The sequence below is a fragment of the Toxorhynchites rutilus genome, chromosome 1, assembly GCF_029784135.1.
Source record: "Toxorhynchites rutilus septentrionalis strain SRP chromosome 1, ASM2978413v1, whole genome shotgun sequence".
NCBI classification, from domain to species: domain Eukaryota; kingdom Metazoa; phylum Arthropoda; class Insecta; order Diptera; family Culicidae; genus Toxorhynchites; species Toxorhynchites rutilus.
The window spans coordinates 67,193,889-67,213,548 of NC_073744.1; the positions used below are offsets into that span (position 1 = coordinate 67,193,889).

Sequence of the window (19,660 nt, forward strand, 5' to 3'; positions counted from 1 at the left end):
CGTAATATCGATCATACAATGTTTAGCTTAGGCTCGTTGTAATGGTGACATTTCACACTAAAAAAAATCATTTGCTGTTTTTAGTTTGTTCCATTCTTGCGATGCTTACTTATTATTCTCGTGCTCGTCATATTGTTCTCGCGAGGAAAAGAATGTATCATAACTCACCCATCTTCAGCTGATTCTATAAAACTACGACTCTTTCCTCACCACTACAATATTCTACTAAAATGTCATTTAAAAAATGTCGATGCACTTTAAAACAATGTTCGGAGTGATATACAAGCGGATTTAATAATATAATTCCCTAGTTCTACGTCGAAAATGAGGTCGTGTCCTAGGCACAACCCCTTACAATTTTTTTTCTTTCTTTGATATGTATTTCGTCGCTCTACATAAGGACTGTGCCAGCTAATTCCCACTCTCATGTTTTGTTTTGTTCGTTTTAAAATGTCAGTAGGAGCTTATTCAAAGGAGCAAAGAGTTGATTTTATGATCTGCGCAAGTGAGTAGGCCGCTTATAAAAGTGAAAAAAGGAAATCTAATGTTGATCACGAATGGAATCATTAGAATTTTTGAGATTTACTTAAGGAAACTTTTTTATGCGATCCCTATCCACCGCATAAAACAAGTTTTTTGACGTAGAACTACGTCTTTCATTAAGGGTGCCAAATCAGAAAACAGGTCACGTTTTTATGAAATAAAGTTACCGCTAATAACTATTTTTGCCGCGAACGGATTTTGGCGATTTATATACCAAACGAATCGAAAATTTCCTAGGATTTGTTTGATATGTTGTACATTATAATCCCATAGTCTGTATATGGTTTAAATTGATGAAAATTGGAAGCATTCCCATTTCCTCTTACATTTGTTCTTTCCATTTGTGTGCTTTCCCGAACAGAGCTGTCAATAACGAGCAACTTATCAACGAGTAACGAAGGGGAAATCGTAAGATATAAAGTCTCCGTGAACAAAGGAAAAGAAGAAGAACGAAGGGGAATTTTTGCCTAGAGTATAAACAGTGGATCTCGCTGAGACAAACTTTCATCAGTGTTTTAACCGTCGTCGCGTAAACAAGTGCTTCTAAAAGTGTTGTTATAGCTGCCTTTCTCAAGGCAAATCGGCGTCTTTCTTCGATACAATAAACCGCGTGATTTCGGAATGAAATCGTCTTCGGATGCGGCTCATGACTCATGTGATCACACATTAAAAACGTTGAAAAGGAAAAAGCTGGCTCACCCAGCTGACAACATGGAAAAACAGATGCTCTAGGAGAATCCATATGCATCGCTATCGGACTGTTCCAATATGGAGTCGGATATTCCAACTATTGCACAACCGGAAAACTCATCTAGGAAAAAGAAGCTTCCGCCGCTGGTAGTTAAAGATGTACAGATATCATCTCTAATGGAGTCAATTCCGAAAAGTGGAGTAACTCCTAAGTTCAAGATGACGCGTTTTGGAATAAAACTTCTTTGCGATTCTGCTGAAGACTTCAACATAATAGAAAACTATTTGCAGAAATGTAATTTCGAATACTATACTCACGATAAACCTGGGGAGAGGCCCTATCGTGTAGTTATTCGCGGTCTCCCACTTGTTGACTCAAAGAGGCTGCAAGGTATTTTGAAAACCGAGTGCAATCTCGAGACTCTATCTGTACATCAGATAAATCGCAAAGCTGAAGTGAATCAAGACGATGCGCTATACCTGATCCAATTTGCGAAAGGATATGCAACCCTTAAGAAGTTGCAAGAGGTAAAATACGTTGCGAATCTTGTTGTCCGTTGGCAAGCGTATCGAAATAAGCGTGCTGACGTAACACAGTGCTTGAACTGTCTTCATCACGGCCATGGCACACGAAATTGCCACCTAAAAAGCAGATGTAATAATTGTGGGGCCGCCCATACAACTGAAAAATGTCCCACGAGTACCGATACAAATAAATGGTGTGCAAATTGTGGTGGAGCTCACCCAGCCACAGATCGCAACTGCTCTAAACGTACCGATTATATCCGCATTAGGCAGCTAGCAACGGATATGAATAGAACAAACGTGAGGCCAACGAAAAGGCCAGTAGTTCCTGAATTAAACAACAACGAGTTCCCCCCGATAGCAAATGTTTCAGAACAAGCTACACCAACCTATTCAGCTGGTTTCCAATTTCCAAGCAATACCGTAAGCTACGCACGAGTTCTCGATCCCCGTATCCGAGCTAGGATGCAAGAGCAAGCAGCCAGTACCGCCTCGATGCAAAATGAACAATCGCTCTTTAGTTCATCCGAGCTGTGGACCATCTTTAATGAGCTCTGTGGAAGATTAAATCAGTGCAAATCTCGTTCGGAACAATTCAAGGTCCTAGGATACATGGCGTGCAAATATGGGGTCAATTGAGCCCCGCATCAAAATTTTAAATTGGAACGCCCGTTCTGTTCGGGCGAAAAGGATTGAGCTAAATTGCTTTTTATCTCGTCACCACGTCGATGTAGGCGTGATCACCGAAACCCGGCTTAACCCGTCGACGAGCTTCTCTCTTCCAGCACATATAGTTATCCGTTTGGACCGCCCCAACTCAAGCGGTGGAGGTGTGGCGATCATCATCAGACAGGGCATTCGCTATGAAATTGTCTCGCATCTGAGAACCACCGTTGTTGAAGCGATCGGAGTAAACATACACACTTCCAGTGGAAACTTTACCCTCTTTGCCGTCTACCTACCAAGGCAGTGTGTGGACAGTAACGGCACTTCTCAATTCTTCGTGGATGACCTACGCAAGCTCACAGATATGCAAACCAACTTCGTGGTGGCCGGTGATCTGAACGCGCGCCACATATTATGGCGTAATCACAGAAACAATAAAAATGGGGAAATTCTTCCGGACCATCTCAGCTCAGGAACTAGCGTTGTACACTTCCCGGATGAACCAACATTCTTATCGCCAGCTGGAATAACCTCTACGTTGGATATATATCTGTCCGATCTGGAACTATCCAAACCGGTCACGCATAATGATCTGAGTTCGGACCACTATCCGGTTACGTGCGAAATTGATTTCTGTCCTGCTCTAGGTCCGCCAGCGATTACACGAGATTTTCATCATGTCAACTGGATAGCCTTCAGTCGTCTAGTGGATAGAAGCTTATCCGACGAACCGGACCTTTCATCCGTTGAAGCCATAGACCACCAGTTGGGTATCTTCGAGGATGCCATACACGCTGCAGAAGAAACATGTATTCGCCGGGTCCAAATGAGAAAACATTTCACCAGAATTGACATTGACACAAGACGACTCATTCAGCAACGTAACACCGTCAGGAGGCAATTCCAGCGCACTAGCTGCCTTCAGAAAAAACAGGTTGTCATATATCTCAACAGCGTGATAAGAGATCGAATGTTGATGATCAGAAATCAACACTTTACCAGCAGTGTACAACAACTAAGCGACTACTCGAAGCCGTTCTGGAAAGTGGCCAAAATTTTAAAGCAGCGGCCTTCTGTCATCCCGCCACTGAAGGATGACACCGGACACATTCTCGTATCGCCTGCTGAGAAGGCGAATGAAGTTGCAGATAGGCTGGTCGAGGCACATAACATCGGCGCTGGCATGGTTAGATGTCATGAACCTGCTGTGCTGCACACCATTCTGCAACTTGATGAGCAGATTGACGACGCTGCGTTTGAGGGTCGAGTAACAGAGAATGAAGTACGTGATGCCGTAAAACGCGGTAAAAATATGAAGGCACCCGGAGTAGTCGGTATATTCAACCTGGTGTTAAAAAAACTCTTCAACAAAGCTTATTGCTTTCTCGCAACAACATTCACGCGTTGTTTCCAGCTGAAACATTACCCGACTAGGTGGAAGACGGGGAAAGTAATCCGTATCCTGAAACCTGGTAAGGATCCATGCAATACCAGAAGCTACAGGCCCATCACACTGCTAGTACACTGCTAAATTTTCCGGACTATCTCGTCAGAATGGTAAGATAATATCTCACTAATAGAGCTTTTAGAGTCAATCTTCCAGGAGCCTCTTCAGAGCTAAAATTGGTCACGGCTGGAGTACCACAAGGCAGCCTCCTTGGTCCAATCTTGTATACAATATACACCTCGGACGTCCCACCACTTCCAGATGGCTGCCACCTGGCACTGTATGCGGACGACAGTGTCATCATGGCAAATTGTCGCCTTCCCATGGTTTACAGATCCAGACTCCAGAGAAGCATAACTGCGTAAGCCCGAAACTATTTACTTTGCATTCGAGTATTTCAAAATTATTCGGGACACTTTTTGATATCCTTTTTCAAGGCAGACATATGAAAAATTTGTAAATGTATGTCAAATTCCAGACAACGTCGTACCTCAATTGAATACCGTTTCGATAAGTTTCTACATCGCACTCTGCAAGTTCTCAAACAAGTTCTAAAACTATTTTATTTCAATGGACCATTGATCACCAACATGACTATAATTGATCCAACCAAAGTCATAGAAAGGAAGCGTATGTCAATTGTTCTTATTCTACAAAGTCTTCCGAATGTTTGTGGTCGAACTTATATTCAATATGTTCCCGAAAGACGTAATCCTACGTCAAAAGATTGTATCTCGGTGACATTTTGTGTTTTTCGGATCCTGGTATGTATTTATCATGTAAGCAAGAACTATGTAGGGCTTTAACTCTCGAATTTTAGGTACAGTCAACAAAAAATTGGATCGCGCTCATAATTGCACGGAAACACAGGGGATAGTTATCCGCAACATGCCTAAGGCAGGCAGCAGCCAAGAAATCGCAGAGTGTTTGGAGCGATCCAAAACCTTCGTATTTAATGCCCTCCACGACCGCAAAAAATCCAAAACGACTGAACGCCCAAGGAAAACGACCGCGAAGGATGACTCTGCCATGAAGCAACCCTCCAAGAAAGATCCCAAGGTATCGAAAAAGATTCGGGACGAACTGAACTTATCCGTGAGTACTTGGACAGTTCAGCGGCAGCTGGTGGAGCAGGGGCTAGACGGTAAAACGCTCCGGAAGGTCCCGATGCTGGCGCGTCATTTTAGTTGTTAAGTATGCTCAAAACGCATTTTTTAATGAATGACTATTGTTTTAGCTACAGATGTTATAAATTTCTTCGAACAATGCAAATAAATTATTATGAATGGATTGAAGCACTAGATTGGAATATTTTATCTCAAAGTTATGTCACTTTCTTTTTTTGTTTGAGCAGTGGTCTTAATGTTATGTCCGACACTGTATATATTCTGTTATTCATCATCACAGGTATTTTCCATCGAAATAATTCTCCGCTTTATCTTTGGAAAACATGGAAAGGTAACCGAGGGAAATCTATACATCCGCACTTACTTTTTATCGAAATTATATCGCGAATGCGTCGAATTATTTTTGGGAGACTTGAGAAGATAATCCAGAGAACTCCTCTAAAATCAATCTTTCTTTTGGGGTAAAATTTTGTCACTAAAAAGGAATGACAATAATTTTGCTTTTCCCAAATTGAGAAAAAAAAATTCCAACATTTCTGATTCTGTCGCTTTGCTCGCCAACAATCGTTGAACGATTGTTTCCGAAATACAATTTGAACCAAAAAAAGTGGTTTATATCTATGATATAACCGCAAAGTTGGCGTAGGACTACTGTTGGTTTAGTAATCATTTGTTTGTATTGATTAAATTATTGATTGAATGAAACAATTTTCGAATTCAATTAAAATTCAACATATTTGCTGTGTAAATAAAGAATTTGAAAAAACACCATGTAATGTAAGGTACCTTGATTTTGAAGGCTGTGTTAGGGAACACATTTAGGTGGGAACAAAAGTTCCTCCACCTTGCATGTATATTCAATGCCAATTTCCCCAGGCATCTTGGTTTTGATGGCTGTGTTGAGGAAACCGTAAATCGGGTCAATCAATCAATGATGCGGCGGCTTGATGATGAGGATGAGGATAAGATGATGATTTTGCCTCCATTACCTCAGATTGGCCTCAGAATAAATTTCATTACGAAAAACTAATTCATAATGAAAATTACGCTCCGATGGCGTTGATACGTAAGTACCAATGCTACATACTGACACTGTGACTGTATATCCTAATTTTTTTGCGTATATAAAAAAAAATTTAAAAGAAATCTATTCTTCCAGCTTTCATCCAGTTTTTTTTTAAATTATCCAGTTTTTTCTGCTGCCATGCAAACGAAACACAAATTTCAGCATAACTCGAGAATTAATCAAGCAAACGAAACCAAGTTTGGCATATGGAGGTTTTAGGGTGCAATAAATGTTTATGTGTTGGCTAGACACACCTCCCCCTCTCTAAGGGAGGGCTACCATACAAATGAAATACAAATTTCAGCATAACTCGCGAATTTATCAAGCAAACGAACCCAAATTTTGCATGTGGAGGTTTCAGGTTGCAATAAATGTCTCTATGTTGGATAAATACTACCCCCCCCCTCTCCCCTTAGAGACCATACAAATACCATACCATACAAATGAAACACAAATTTCAGCATAACTCCAGAATTCATCGAACAAACGAACTAAAATTTGGCATTTGGAATCTTTAGAGGGCACGAAACATTTCTATGGTGTATAAACACTCCTCCTCCCTCTCTAAAGGGTGCAGAAACTGCCATACAAATGAAGCATAAATTTCTGCATAACTCAAGTACTAATCTAGCAAACGGAACCCAATTTGGCATGTGGAGGATTTAGAGGGCAGTAATTGTTTCTATGGTAGTTTGACAATCCTCTCCCCTCTCTAAGGGGAAGGGGGCTGCCCTACAAATGAAACACAAACTTCTGAATAACTCGAGAACTAATCAAGCAAATGGAGCCAAATTTGAGATGTGAGGGTTTTCGGGCACGAGAAATGTTTCTATGATTGTATGACACCCCTTCCTCCTATGGAATGGAGAGAGGGTCCAATAAAAATATTACAAATATTTCAACCAAACATGACAATTGAAAATTTTTGGAAAACTCTGAAGGGAAATGGGAAAATTCAATTCGAATATGTTCTACAATTACATAGTGACAAGCGTTGTTAATCCATTTGATGTTCGCGCCGACGAAACTGATTTTTGTTCGAAAGTGGAAATGGATTTTAATGTGATAAAACGCACTCCTATATCTTCTTCTATCTATATAAATAAAAATGGATCGCCGAATGTATTGATAAGAGCAAAATTCGAAGAAGGAATTATCCGATTTAGGGCTATCTTCATTCTATCATATTTTCTGTATCAAACATTTATTGCATGTAACGGAGAAACATGTTAATTGCAAGTGGTTGAAAAATCTTGAACGAGAGAATTGTGTCTGAAAATAATCTCATATTATAATAATGAGTTTTGGTAAAAGTACTAAGAATTTTTTAGTAAAAGGTAAATTCAACGGGGTCGATTAAAGGATCAATCAATGAACAGCTCTGCGATTGGACTCATGAAATTGCGCTTTGTAAGAAAACGTGAACGTTTGGAGGTATTGATAACAAAAAATGTGATGGGTCTGGGCCTAGGGGCACGGACGGGATCTTGACATAGGACTGTGATTGTGTGTAGTAATTAAGGGGCTTAGAAGGAAAGGTAAGTGACTTGATCGTCATTCATCTTTTTTTTTATTAATAACTCAACTGCAAAAAGATTCCAATTTGTGTTTGCCGATGGATGAGGTTCAGACCTAACTTATACATTGTCAAATACAGCTCGGAGTGTGTTTATAGCGATGATATGACCAAAAGAGACAGTCAATGATGATCACACCTCTTTCATTTTGAGTCCCTAAATTGCATTTGAATTGAGGTTATTCATTGTTCATTGTTCTGTATTTTTTTCTCTTTTGGTACATTAGATGGAAGCCCTGGAAAAAAACCCGTTTTCTGTATGAACTCGTATCCTTCAAATGGGTTGGATGAGATAACGTGGTAGAATCCACATTTTGTTCATGAATGAACACAAAATTGCCATTAAAGCCATTACTACCCTTTTCTTCTGTTTATTTAATTATGCAGAAGAAGACAAAGAGTCACCATGTATCATTTTTAAACACAAGTCTAAATTAACTAGCTGCTGTAGAGTAGTGATCTCGTTGGGTGCTAAGTTCTGCTTAACGGGTGTTAAATAAAAAATGAGAATTTTTTCAATACCTTTCAGTAACTCAAATAAAGAGCGTAAAATTTTCTTTCTCCAAGAAAATTGCTCTTTGGGCTCCCTAGAAACAGTAGGCGTGTTTGGTTTTGCTAGTTTGAATTTAGTCAAAGCAAAGATGGCGTCGAAACAGCACGTGCTCCGCGAACGCATTGTACGGTTCTACGAAACGCATTTCCAGCAAGGAAAAAAGTTCACGGTGGCACATTTTAAGGAAGAAAATGTACCTGTCAGTACGGTATATCGTATCCTGGGTTCCCTGAACGTACAGCGGAAGGTCGGAAGTGGTCGTCCGGTGACGATAATGACGAAGCAGAGGAAGACATCGTTAAAGAAGCTGTTTGACAACAAGGACGCAACCAGCCTGCGTGACGCCAGTCGGAAATATGGCTGCTCCAACGTATTGATCCATCGGACCCTCAAGATGGAAGGAATCGTCTGCAGGAAGAAGACGAGGTCGCCTCGATAAAATCCTGTTGTCGTTCCTGAACGAGCATCACGCGGATGGGAAGTACGTCTTCTGGCCGGACAAGGCATCTTCCCATTACGCCAAGAAGACGCTGGCGTATCTTGAGGAGAAAAAGATACCGTTCGTGCCGAAAGATCGTTACCCAACAAACTTGCCCCAGTGCCGCCCAATAGAGGATTTCTTTGGCTCACTCAGTGCCCTAGTGTATAAAAACAATTGGAGGGCCAAGGACACGAAGCAACTGACTACAAGAATCCGGAATTGTATCCGGAAAACGGACGTAAGTGCCGTACAACGTTCTTGTGAGAGCATCGCGACAAAGTTGCGTCGAACAGCAGACTACGGCCTTTACTCAAACATTCACTGACATTTTTTTGAAGAAAATACATTATGTTATTAATAAAAAATACTGAAATCGATGAAAAAACAAAAGTTTTTTTTTATATGTGATTGAAAAAATTCTCATTTTTTATTTAACACCCGTTATGTATAGGAAAGGGAAAGGAGAATGGGCATGGTCATTTGATGAAGTGAAGCGAGTTTCTTCGGAAGACATATACGGAGAGCATAATATTAATATCGCGACTACTCGACCTATCATAATCTGATATGCGTGAGTAAACCTTTTCGATCTTCGAAATCAGCAGCCAGTTAAATTTATTTATTGCATTTTTCACATAACGAAACAACGTGCTCGATACTATGATATCCTGGACCACAATTATATAAATTGTTAGTAGCAAGACCTACACAATAAATACGTGAATTAAGCACGAATTTATTGGGCAACATACAATACAATAACTGATAAATGCCAATTATCGGTGAATGGAGAATAATTCATTATACGCATTAACTCACATTGTGAGCTAACGCTCGAATCTAGGCAAAAAGATTGCTCGTTACGTAGTAGAGGAAGCGAGTGGTTAGTGCAATCGAAAGAAAACATACCCATTTTCAATCGTCAAATTGTTAACTTTTTCACTATATTCACTGTTCATGTTTTAAGCAAAAAAATGCTGGTTAAATTTCCTGTCTAATGGTATATAACACAACATATGTCGCAATAATAATGCGTTTGAAAACTCTTAATAAATCGTTACATTTTTCGTAGAGTGACCCCCCTATATAGAAATCATAGTCCTAGTACTATCTCAAAATAAATTTTGGACGGGACGAAGTTTGCCGGATCAGCTAGTAAAATAATATAATTTGCTATTTGAGATCTGGTATCAAGATATTCCTACAAAAATAAAAATATTTCACACTTCTGCAGATTTTTCATTCCTCCCCATTCCATTTAGCTACGCAGAGATAATCAGTTTTTTGTGTTATTTCAGTAAGTTCTTCCATCAGTCTGGCCGGATGGGATCTTGGAAGTCCTATTTTCAAAAGAACTCGCATTTCCCATTGGAATGGTTTTGGCCATATTCAATAAAATACATGATTTGGTGTATACGATATCTTGCGGAGAAATGTCACATTTAGCGGATTAACTACCTAGGTATCACATATAGTCCCATAAAATACAGCATATTATAACACTATCAAGTTCGAAAACAAAACAACCGCCCAGCCAATCGGTTGGCTTCAGTGCCCGTCTTTAAGCATAACGCACTAAAACATTCCAAACATTTCGCCTGTCTCTACTTACGACAATTACACTCGCGCGTATCACCGGGGTAGTAAAAGTGGAAGAAAATAAAACCTCCGCCTACGTGAGCGAAATCTTCAAGCTGATTTTCCTTCGGTCGCTTGTGTTGCTGCGTTTACTCATTTTTGGGGCCCGTTTTCGTTCGTTGGTCAATTTCCTCCCTCCCCCAGGGTATCAATATGGCGCCAGGCGATCAACCTGTCGAAGCGCAAATGCGTGTACATCCGAATTTACGCGAACTGTTCCGAATCCGTGTGCGAGTTCGCAAACGTCAACTAATCAAATCCCGAAACCGCTGCGTAGTACCGGAAGGTCGTATATAAACTGAAGTGATTAAATTTTCCACCATCAAAGCATCAATTTCATTCCTCGTGAACACATCGAACAGACAAGCATAAAATTCAGCGCAGGCGGACAATCATAGCTGTGAACCAATCGCGAAAGATGGCATTCAAGTATGTTGTACTGACAATCGCCTTAGTGGGCCTGGCTGGTGCCAATCCTGCACAGAAGCCTGCCTTCTGGAAGGGTACACCCATGGACGGAATGGTCGAGGAAATGCGTTCGATGTGCAGCGCGAATGACGATTCGGGTGCTTGTTTGAAGTATAAAATCATGAACTTCTTGGATACGGTGTTCAAAAAGGATAATTTCCAGGTACGTTAGGGATGTTCAGTATATTGGAGTATTTCTCCATAATAGTGATTTACTATTACAGATCACCGACGGTGTTGAAGTTCACGGAAATGGATACACTGGCAGTGGAGCTCGCAGCACAGGTGGAATTTTGGATAACGTCGAAGAGTACGTGAGGAGCCATGATGTTACCTTCAAGCTGCCAGTCGCTGACGCTAAGTTGACCGTTTCCCCTCGTAACATCGACAACGATGAGCTGAGTTTGACCATCAACTTCCCCAAATCAGCCTCCGGACGCAGTGCTGTCGAAGCCCGCAAATCGAAGCTAAAGAAGATCGTCATCCCCATCATGGTGTTCATCCTCCTGAAGGCCATGACTTTAATCCCCATGGCTATCGGAATCCTCGGGCTGAAGGCTTGGAACTCTCTGCAGCTGTCCTTCTTCTCGTTCATCGTCTCTGTCGGTTTGGCCATCTTCCAGCTGTGCAAGAAGGTTAGTTCCATGGCTTAGAATGACTGTGACTCAATTAACAATTTGTCGCTTTTCCTAGCTCGCCGCCGACAGTCACCACCCACACATTGCAGCCCATGGTCCATGGGATGCTGGCCGATCGTTTGCTGATGCCGCTGCTTCCAGTGACGCTGAACCAACATACGTCGGTCAGGATCTGGCGTACAATGCTTATGCTTGAGCTAAGCAGAGCCTATAGACTCAAATATCGTTTCCGAGATGGCGCAATCCTCTCGGGCGATTCACAACACCAAAAGTGAAGTTCACAAAGCCCTAGCAAGGAACTGAATTTTAGCGCGCCAAGGCTAGAGAAATCGGTTCCGTTGAAGCTAAAATAGTACAGAACTTATTTATTTATTTATTTAGTGATGAAATGCTTTGTCGATGCGATACGTCCAGTGCAATAAAACGAACGAATGTTAAAATTATTGTTCATCATTTTGGAGTCACAACGAAACTTCGGGTATTTAAAGATTCTTGATTTTCTGTTTTATTTTTATTTTGTATCGTGTGTGCTTTTTATTTGACCCATTTTGTATCCCATACTAACATATTTGTCCCCAAAGCAACTACTGCTGCCATGAGAAATTGAAAGTTAGTTGACTATTCAGGGGATATACCGGAACAAACGGAGATTGGCAAAATTATGCGATTGTTCAAACGGTCATAACCAGAGATGCCAACCTTCCTTATTTCTCAGAGTTTTCCAGGATTTTTTTCACGTTCCTTGATATCCTGACAAACACTCAAGTTAGCCAGATTTTTCTGAAACAATCCAGATTTTTTTTTCTGATTTTTGTACTTTTTACTTTATTAGAGATCATTCGTAATAAATATACTGGGATCCCTACCAAAGTTTTCCTGGTTAGAAATGAGAACTGTCATTATACAGGGTCTTTCAGATTAAACGCTCACACAAAAAAAATCGAATAGCTTCTTATAATTTTTTTTTTCGCTCCATCGATGGTAGCACTGCATTCTCCACTTCAGGACGATAATATTTGGCTACTCGTTCAGTCTGATCGGATGGTTTTTAGTGTCAATAAGTACAATTAAGAAGAACGTGTATTTTTAGTGAAATCGTATTACTCGAACAACCGAAGCCTTAATGAAACTTTGTCCTCTTATGGTAAGAATTTCAACATTTCTCGTCGTCGATTACTTTCTCTGAAGGTTCGTGAATGGTCGTTGCTATGTTAATAAGCCACAAAATTTGGAGGAACTTAAAGAAGAAATAACTCGGATTTTCAACAGCATCGATGATGTTTTTTAAATGCTAAAAAAAGTTCTGACTCTTACTAAACCGTTTGTCTATATATTTCCTGATATTCCCAACTTATAATTATAACATAAAATCGTTTTCATATACAGTTTCTGTTAATTACTTTTCAAAATTGGCGAAAAAAACATACTCTTCTATCACCTAGAATACAAATTCAATACGGAAAAGTAAATTGTCATTCATATTTTTTTATTTTAAAGGTACTTTTATGCGAACTATAAATCCATTATGATTTTGGCTTCACAACCATTTGTTCGTCATATTCAAAATAGAATCAACTTTGATGAATAACTAACTTACACTATGGTAAATATAATATATTATAGATATATTATATTTACGACCCAAATAACATCAAAAATAGAAAGCATTCAACAGTTCTTCCACTGCTGATATGTTTTTCTCATTTCAATTTGGTGTCGTGTAATTCCATTCCAAAGAATTCAGGATCAGGTAGGTTTTTGGGAAAAAATATTGACTGACCTTTCCGCCTTTACGAGAGTTTGTACCACGTTCATTAAGTATTCCACATTCCCCAGCATCAGTCAAATTTCCTCTCAATCTTGGTAAAACAAAGATTAAAAATAGATTAGGAACGGAAACAATAAAGATAATATTAACCATCAAAAACTATGTAGAGCTAAATAAATAGCAGAATTGCAGACATTAACTTATGTAGGGAAACTATTAAACGTAATTTGAAGAGAATTTTAACCAATCTGGATATCATTTGGGCATAGGTCATAGCCAGTTGATTAGAGTATTAGGTGTACCGGTAAGTTTCTTCGGTTCCACAACAGATGGCGTAACTTGATTATTATTCCAAATTTTCAGACATATCGTTGGAAATTGCGCATCTTTTTCAGTATATGTCAAAAAGTTGAAGCGTAAACAACATAGTTTTTTGCCACTTCGAATATGTCAAATTTCGTACCAACGACAGTTGTTTTTGTATAAGTTTTTAAGAAACAATCTCAAGGGTACAAGCTTCGACTCTACCGATAGCATAAAATTTACATTGAACAGTTTTTTTTTCTGGAAGAAATAAAATTTTTAGGTGCGTGAAATATGGTTTTAGGTGCGTGAAATATGGTGGAAAAACATACAATTGAATAAATGTATGTCTGCATATGAAAATGATGCCAAAAATCGGCAAAAATGCACTTTCCGATCAATCTAACATGAACCATCCTGATTTCCTTCTGATTTTTATTTTCATTCTTGCTGATTTTTTTGAAATTATAGTTGGCAACTCTGATCATAACACTTCGGATACAACTGGTTGCACTTGACGGGGAAAGTTATCTCCTTCTATCAGCCCATTCATATTCATTTATTGACTCAGGAACACCGGAGATAGAAGATGAAAATAGTTAAAAGCTGTACTTTTTTCAACATATTTTATTTATTATTCACCATCTTCGACAACGTCGTACAGACTGTTTACTTATATAATAAATTATGTATTTTTTTGATAAAAAAAAATTTTCCTGTAGAATTGCCCATCTTTTGATATATGGAAATTGAAAGAACTATTCATATTCTTTTTCAAATTAGTTTTTGAGAAACATTAATTTTTATTTTTAAAATATTTTTTTTGCGAAATTTAAAATAAAAATTTTTACATTTTTTTATGAAAATTTAAACAATTTCCTATCCTTTGTCCTTCGACTAAAATGAAATTATAGGTTTTAAGTTGAAATTTGTTGTAAAAAATCAAGAAAAAAAAATTTGGCCCTTTTCAAAAAGTAGTCTGATTCTTTTTTGAATATTTCAAGTATGTAAAGTTGCTTAAAAGACCCATGTGTTTACACCCACAACTGCTATCTGAGACGGTCCTGTCAACGGCCAAAAGGAAAGCATAAACGTAAATCTATATCCTTTTCGGACGTGAAACTTAAGCTGGCTGGAATGCAAGGCTAAGGGGGGGCTGCCATACAAATGAAAAACAAATTTCTGAATTACTCGAGAATTAATCAAGCAAACGAAACCAAATTTGGCATGTGGAGGTATTAGGATGTAATAACTATTTCTATGGTGGTTGGACACTCCTTCCGCTTTCTAAGGGTGGCCTGTCATACAAATGAAACACAAATTTCTGCATAACTCGAAAACTAATCAAGCTTTATTCTATCATATTTTCTGTATAAAACATTTATTCCATGTAACGGAGAAACATGTTATTTGCAAGTGGTTGAAAAATCTTGAGCAAGAATTATGTCTGAAAATAATCTGATATTATAATGATGAGTTTTGTTAGAAATACTAGGAATTTTATAGTAAAAGGTAAATTCAAAGGGGTCGATTAGAAGATCAATCAATGAACAGTTCTGCGATTGGACCCATGAACTTGCTCATAGTAAGAAAACGTGAATGTTTGAAGGTATTGATAACAAAAAACAAATTTTGGGCGGTACGAAGTTTGCCGGATCAGCTAGTGTTATATAACTTGCTTTGTGAAAAACATTTGAATTTTTCTCACGGAGATTCGGCAGTGAGTCGGGTCTCTCACATGGGCCTCCCTCAGGGCTCCTGTTTAAGCCCCCTTTTGTACAACTTCTATGTAAGCGACATCGACAATTGCCTTACACAAAATTGCAGCTTACGACAACTTGCAGATGATGGAGTGGTGTCTGTCGTAGGATCAATAGAATCCGACCTGCAAGAACCGTTACAAGATATTTTGAACAATTTTTCAACCTGGGCCATTGGGCTAGGGATCGAATTCTCCACGGAGAAAACAGAGATGGTGGTTTTTTCTAGGATCATAGACCAGCAAAACCAAAGCTTCAACTTTTGGGTAAACCGATCATTCATGCTATGTCATTCAAGTATCTTCGGGTATGGTTCGACTCCAAACGTACTTGGGGAGGCCCATATTAGGTATCTGAGTAAAAAGTGCCAACAATAATTAACTTTTCTCCGTACAATTACCGGCACCTGGTGGGGAGCCCTTCCCGAAGATCTTATAATGTTGTATCGAACAACTATTCTCTCAGTGATGGAGTATGGCAGTTTCTGTTTTCAATCAGCTGCCAAAACACACCTCATTAAACTCGAGCGAATTCAGTATCTTTGTCTCCGTATCGCGTTGGGATGTATGTCCTCAACGCATACCATGAGTCTCGAGGTTTTGGCAGGCGTACTCCCACTAAAAGATCGCTTCAATTTATTATCTGTTCGGTTCCTCATCCGGTGTAAGGTTATGAACCCATTGGTGATCGGAAATTTTGAGCAGCTTATCGAGCTAAATTCTCATTCTGGATTCATGAGCTCATATCATGAATTGATCTCCATGCAGGTTGATCCTTCTTCGTATATTCCCAACCACGTTTGTTTTCCTGACTACATCAATTCCTCTGTACATTTTGATCTGTTCATGAAGGAGAAAATCCATGGAATTCCAGATTATTATCGATCGGGGATCGTTCCTACGATCTTCAATGCAAAGTATGGGCGTATCAATTGTGATAATATGTACTTTACTGATGGGTCCTCTATGAATGAGTCCACAGGATTTGGAGTGTTCATCGAATTTTTTAGCACCTTCCACAGTCTTCAGAATCCTTGCTCAGTGTATATTGCTGAATTGGCAGCAATACACTGGGCGCTGGACAGCGTCGCCTCACGACCTGTTGAACACTATTACATTGTAACGGATAGTCTTAGCTCTGTCGAAGCTATCCGTTCAGTGAGGCCGGAAAAGCACTCGCCGTACTTCCTTGAGAGAATACGAGAAATTTTGAGTGCTTTAACCAGACGCTGTTATGTCATTACCTTTGTCTGGGTCCCTTCACATTGCTCAATTCCGGGTAATGAGAGGGCTGACTCATTGGCAAAAGTAGGTGCAATTGAAGGCGATATTTATCAGCGTCAAATCGCCTTCCATGAATTTTATTCTTTAGTCCGTAAAAATACCATCGCTAACTGGCAACGTAAGTGGAACGAAGATGTCCCTGAGGTTAGCCTCAAACAATGCTTCAAAAGTCTGGACTTGAGTCGGGACTTTTTCGCACCTTCTCCCGACTCATGTCCAATCACTGTTCGTTAGACGCGCTACTCTTTCGTTTTAATCTTTCCGACAGCAATATCTGTGCTTGTGGCCAAGGTTACCACGACATCGAACACGTTGTATGGTCGTGCGAGGAATATCTTGTTGCCAGATCGAATTTAGAAAACTCTCTTCGGGCCAGAGGAAGGCAGCCTAATGTACCGATTAGAGATGTGTTGGATCGGTTAGACCTTGATTACATGTCCCAAATATATGTCTTCCTAAAAGCTATCGATCTTCGTGTATGATTGTCCTTCTATCCTCATATTCTCCTTTTCCTTTTCCTTCGCGAGAAGTCAGATCCCTTCTTACTAACAATAGAATAAGGTGAAATGTAAATACATATTAGATATAAGATAGGCTTAAGAATTGAGTATGATGAATGTGAGTGCGAATGTGAGTGTGAACATTGTCAACATATCCTTATATCCCTTCCTTTTCCTGAAACAAAATGTCACCCTAAACTCGAGCAAACCGCGAGTAATCGGTTCTCTACTTCATTAACACTAGAATTAATGAAAAATGTATATATAAATTAACGCAAGCAACATCATTTTCCCCACAGCAACAGAACCGATCACTGTGGAACAGTTTATCGGTAGCATCAATTCGCGAACGCAAGCGAAACAACAATTTAGGACACCAACGTAAAACATCGATTCGGACTCTGTACCTGACGCGACAACGGACTGGATAGAATGTGCAGCGTAAGGGCTTTAGGTAAATGGCTAGGCTTCATGATGTAAAATTGATAATAATAAAATCAGTCTAACTTGTACTCCCGGCGAAACCGGTCTTTCCTTTTTAAAAACTCTTCGATATCCTCATGTAACTTAATTTATATACTTGTAACAATACAGATAGGAGTTTGGCTCCTTTAAACTTGAGTAACTGAGCCTGTAAAAATAAACGATTTAATAAATAAAAACAATAGCTTTTAATATCATCTGCTAGGGGGTCTCCGTAGCCACATTGGTTGCGCGTTCGCTTAGTAAGCGATCGATCGTGAGTTCAAAACTCAGGGCCCTCATTGACCATCTTTGTGTTGTTACAGAATAGCTACGTCCACGCAACAATCATCAGCGATGGAGATCGATCCACGGTCGAAATAAGATCGATTCATCCATACAACTGCTCTGCTCTGCCAGACACATCGGGCTACTGTTCTATAAATAATTCAACAATGATCAAACAACTGTCTCCGCTGTCCGGTGGTCCAACTGGATAATGGAAGAACAGAAAGAATACCCTTACGCCTAAATGGCTACTGTGTGAATGTACCATATGTAATGGTATAGAAGGAATACTGGCGAATGGCAACTGTGTAATGTGCTAATTATAGATATGATAACCATGTGACATGTACACGATTAAAATTCGGCTCTGTTACAGCTAAAATGCTAATGAGCCTTAAGTAAATAAATGGGATAAAAAAAAAAAAATCATCTGCTGAATCATGAAATGGTTGAACGACGAGAGTTTGAATAATAAATAGAAATTAAAGTAAAAACATACCCGATTAATTTGCTTAGAATGCAAAATCCTTCAAAGTTGAACTTATAAATTCAATACAGATTTCAATACATATTTTTTGAGAAAAAACTAAGATAAAAAGATTTTTCCAGACCAAAACCACAGATTTGAATATGGCAACCCTGGACCCAACGTATTATAGCTTACTTGATAATGTTTTTCAACCAACTAGAGGATTAATTTGGTTGTTGAAACTGTTCTGAGATTCAATCTTTAACATCGCTCTGCTATCTTTTTTACTTTGCCATTTAATTTTAGCATCTTCAAAAACCACAAATCCCATTCCTGAATACTCAGGAAATCCAGAATCAGTTTAAGGAATCATTTTTACAATTCCGCAATAGCTACATATTCGGAGTTCCAAAATCGAGTCGACAACCATGTCGAAGGGCTAGTTCCGCTTCGAAAATGTGTTAATAACTGTCCAATTCAACAACTTATGCTGGTTGACTTTCGTTTTCACACACATTAGTTGCTTTCATTTCCGCTGATACGTGTGCTCATTATTCCGCCTTAAACGTGTTGATGTAACGTCCATAAATTCTAGCCCGATGATGGAATGTGCCGATGGTGTGGTTTACCGTGTCCGATGGGGACAGCCGAATTCCTTTGATCGAGGCCAGGGGTTGGTCGAAAAATTAAACTAAAAACTGAGTCTTCAATGGCCTCACCTGCTTTCCACCCATTGACAACCGGGCAAGCCCGGCCAAACAGATCGACAATGCAATAAAAATGGCCTGACCAGAAAGCACATAAAATACTTGGTCTGGTCGAATAGCGAAGACAGAAGACGATTACGTACGGCACGCGATCGTCTTCCTTTTTGGGGGGGTGGGTAAGTGTTACTAAATGTGATATAATTTGTTTTCTTTGGTAAACAAAAGTTTACGAAACTTAACTTTGTTCCGTTTTTGATTGCATTTCAAAAATGAATCTGAATCAATGTGCATCCAAACGAAATTAATTAATTGAATGATGGTTTAAGTTAGTAAATGTGTCTCAAATTCCGTTTGTGACAACTTTATTCACTTAATTTGTTTCATTTTCTTCAGTCTCATACAAAATTTGTATGGGCTTGTTCAATCTTCAACTATTTTCTTCGATGGTCAATTCCATAGAACGACAGCTTGAATTACTATCGGTCGGTTTGATATACTGCACATGTTTGCATAGCAGACGTACTCATCAACACCATTAGTGTTGGGAAAACGCAATTATGTTTTTTTTGCCTACAAGCATAACCATGCAAATTTCCAATGAAATAATCTGTCCAGTTGAAGGATATTATCGGCAAATCGGCCTAGGCGATTTTGCGGATTAAAACATATGTTTTCCATTTAGATAACGGTTGCATCTACTTA

The 19,660-nt window shown here is 39.2% G+C and overlaps 1 protein-coding gene across 1 annotated transcript; it reads left to right on the forward strand.

Moving 5' to 3' along the window:
- The first annotated feature begins 10,699 nt into the window (after positions 1-10,699).
- Positions 10,700-11,841, forward strand: LOC129762791 (uncharacterized). Its single transcript, XM_055761332.1, has 3 exons — positions 10,700-10,943; positions 11,005-11,415; positions 11,474-11,841. Exons 1-3 carry the CDS (start codon positions 10,731-10,733, stop codon positions 11,612-11,614), a joined length of 765 nt encoding a protein of 254 aa, XP_055617307.1. The 5' UTR covers positions 10,700-10,730; the 3' UTR covers positions 11,615-11,841.
- The last annotated feature ends 7,819 nt before the right edge of the window (positions 11,842-19,660 follow it).

What these genes read in the sequence shown, in the direction of transcription:
- LOC129762791 (XM_055761332.1), top strand. Translation starts at nt 10,731, where the DNA reads ATGGCATTCAAGTATGTTGTACTGACAATCGCCTTAGTGGGCCTGGCT. An exon ending in TCAAAAAGGATAATTTCCAG is followed by an intron (nt 10,944 to 11,004) that starts GTACGTTAGGGA and finishes TTACTATTACAG; the next exon opens with ATCACCGACGGTGTTGAAGT. An exon ending in TCTTCCAGCTGTGCAAGAAG is followed by an intron (nt 11,416 to 11,473) that starts GTTAGTTCCATG and finishes CGCTTTTCCTAG; the next exon opens with CTCGCCGCCGACAGTCACCA.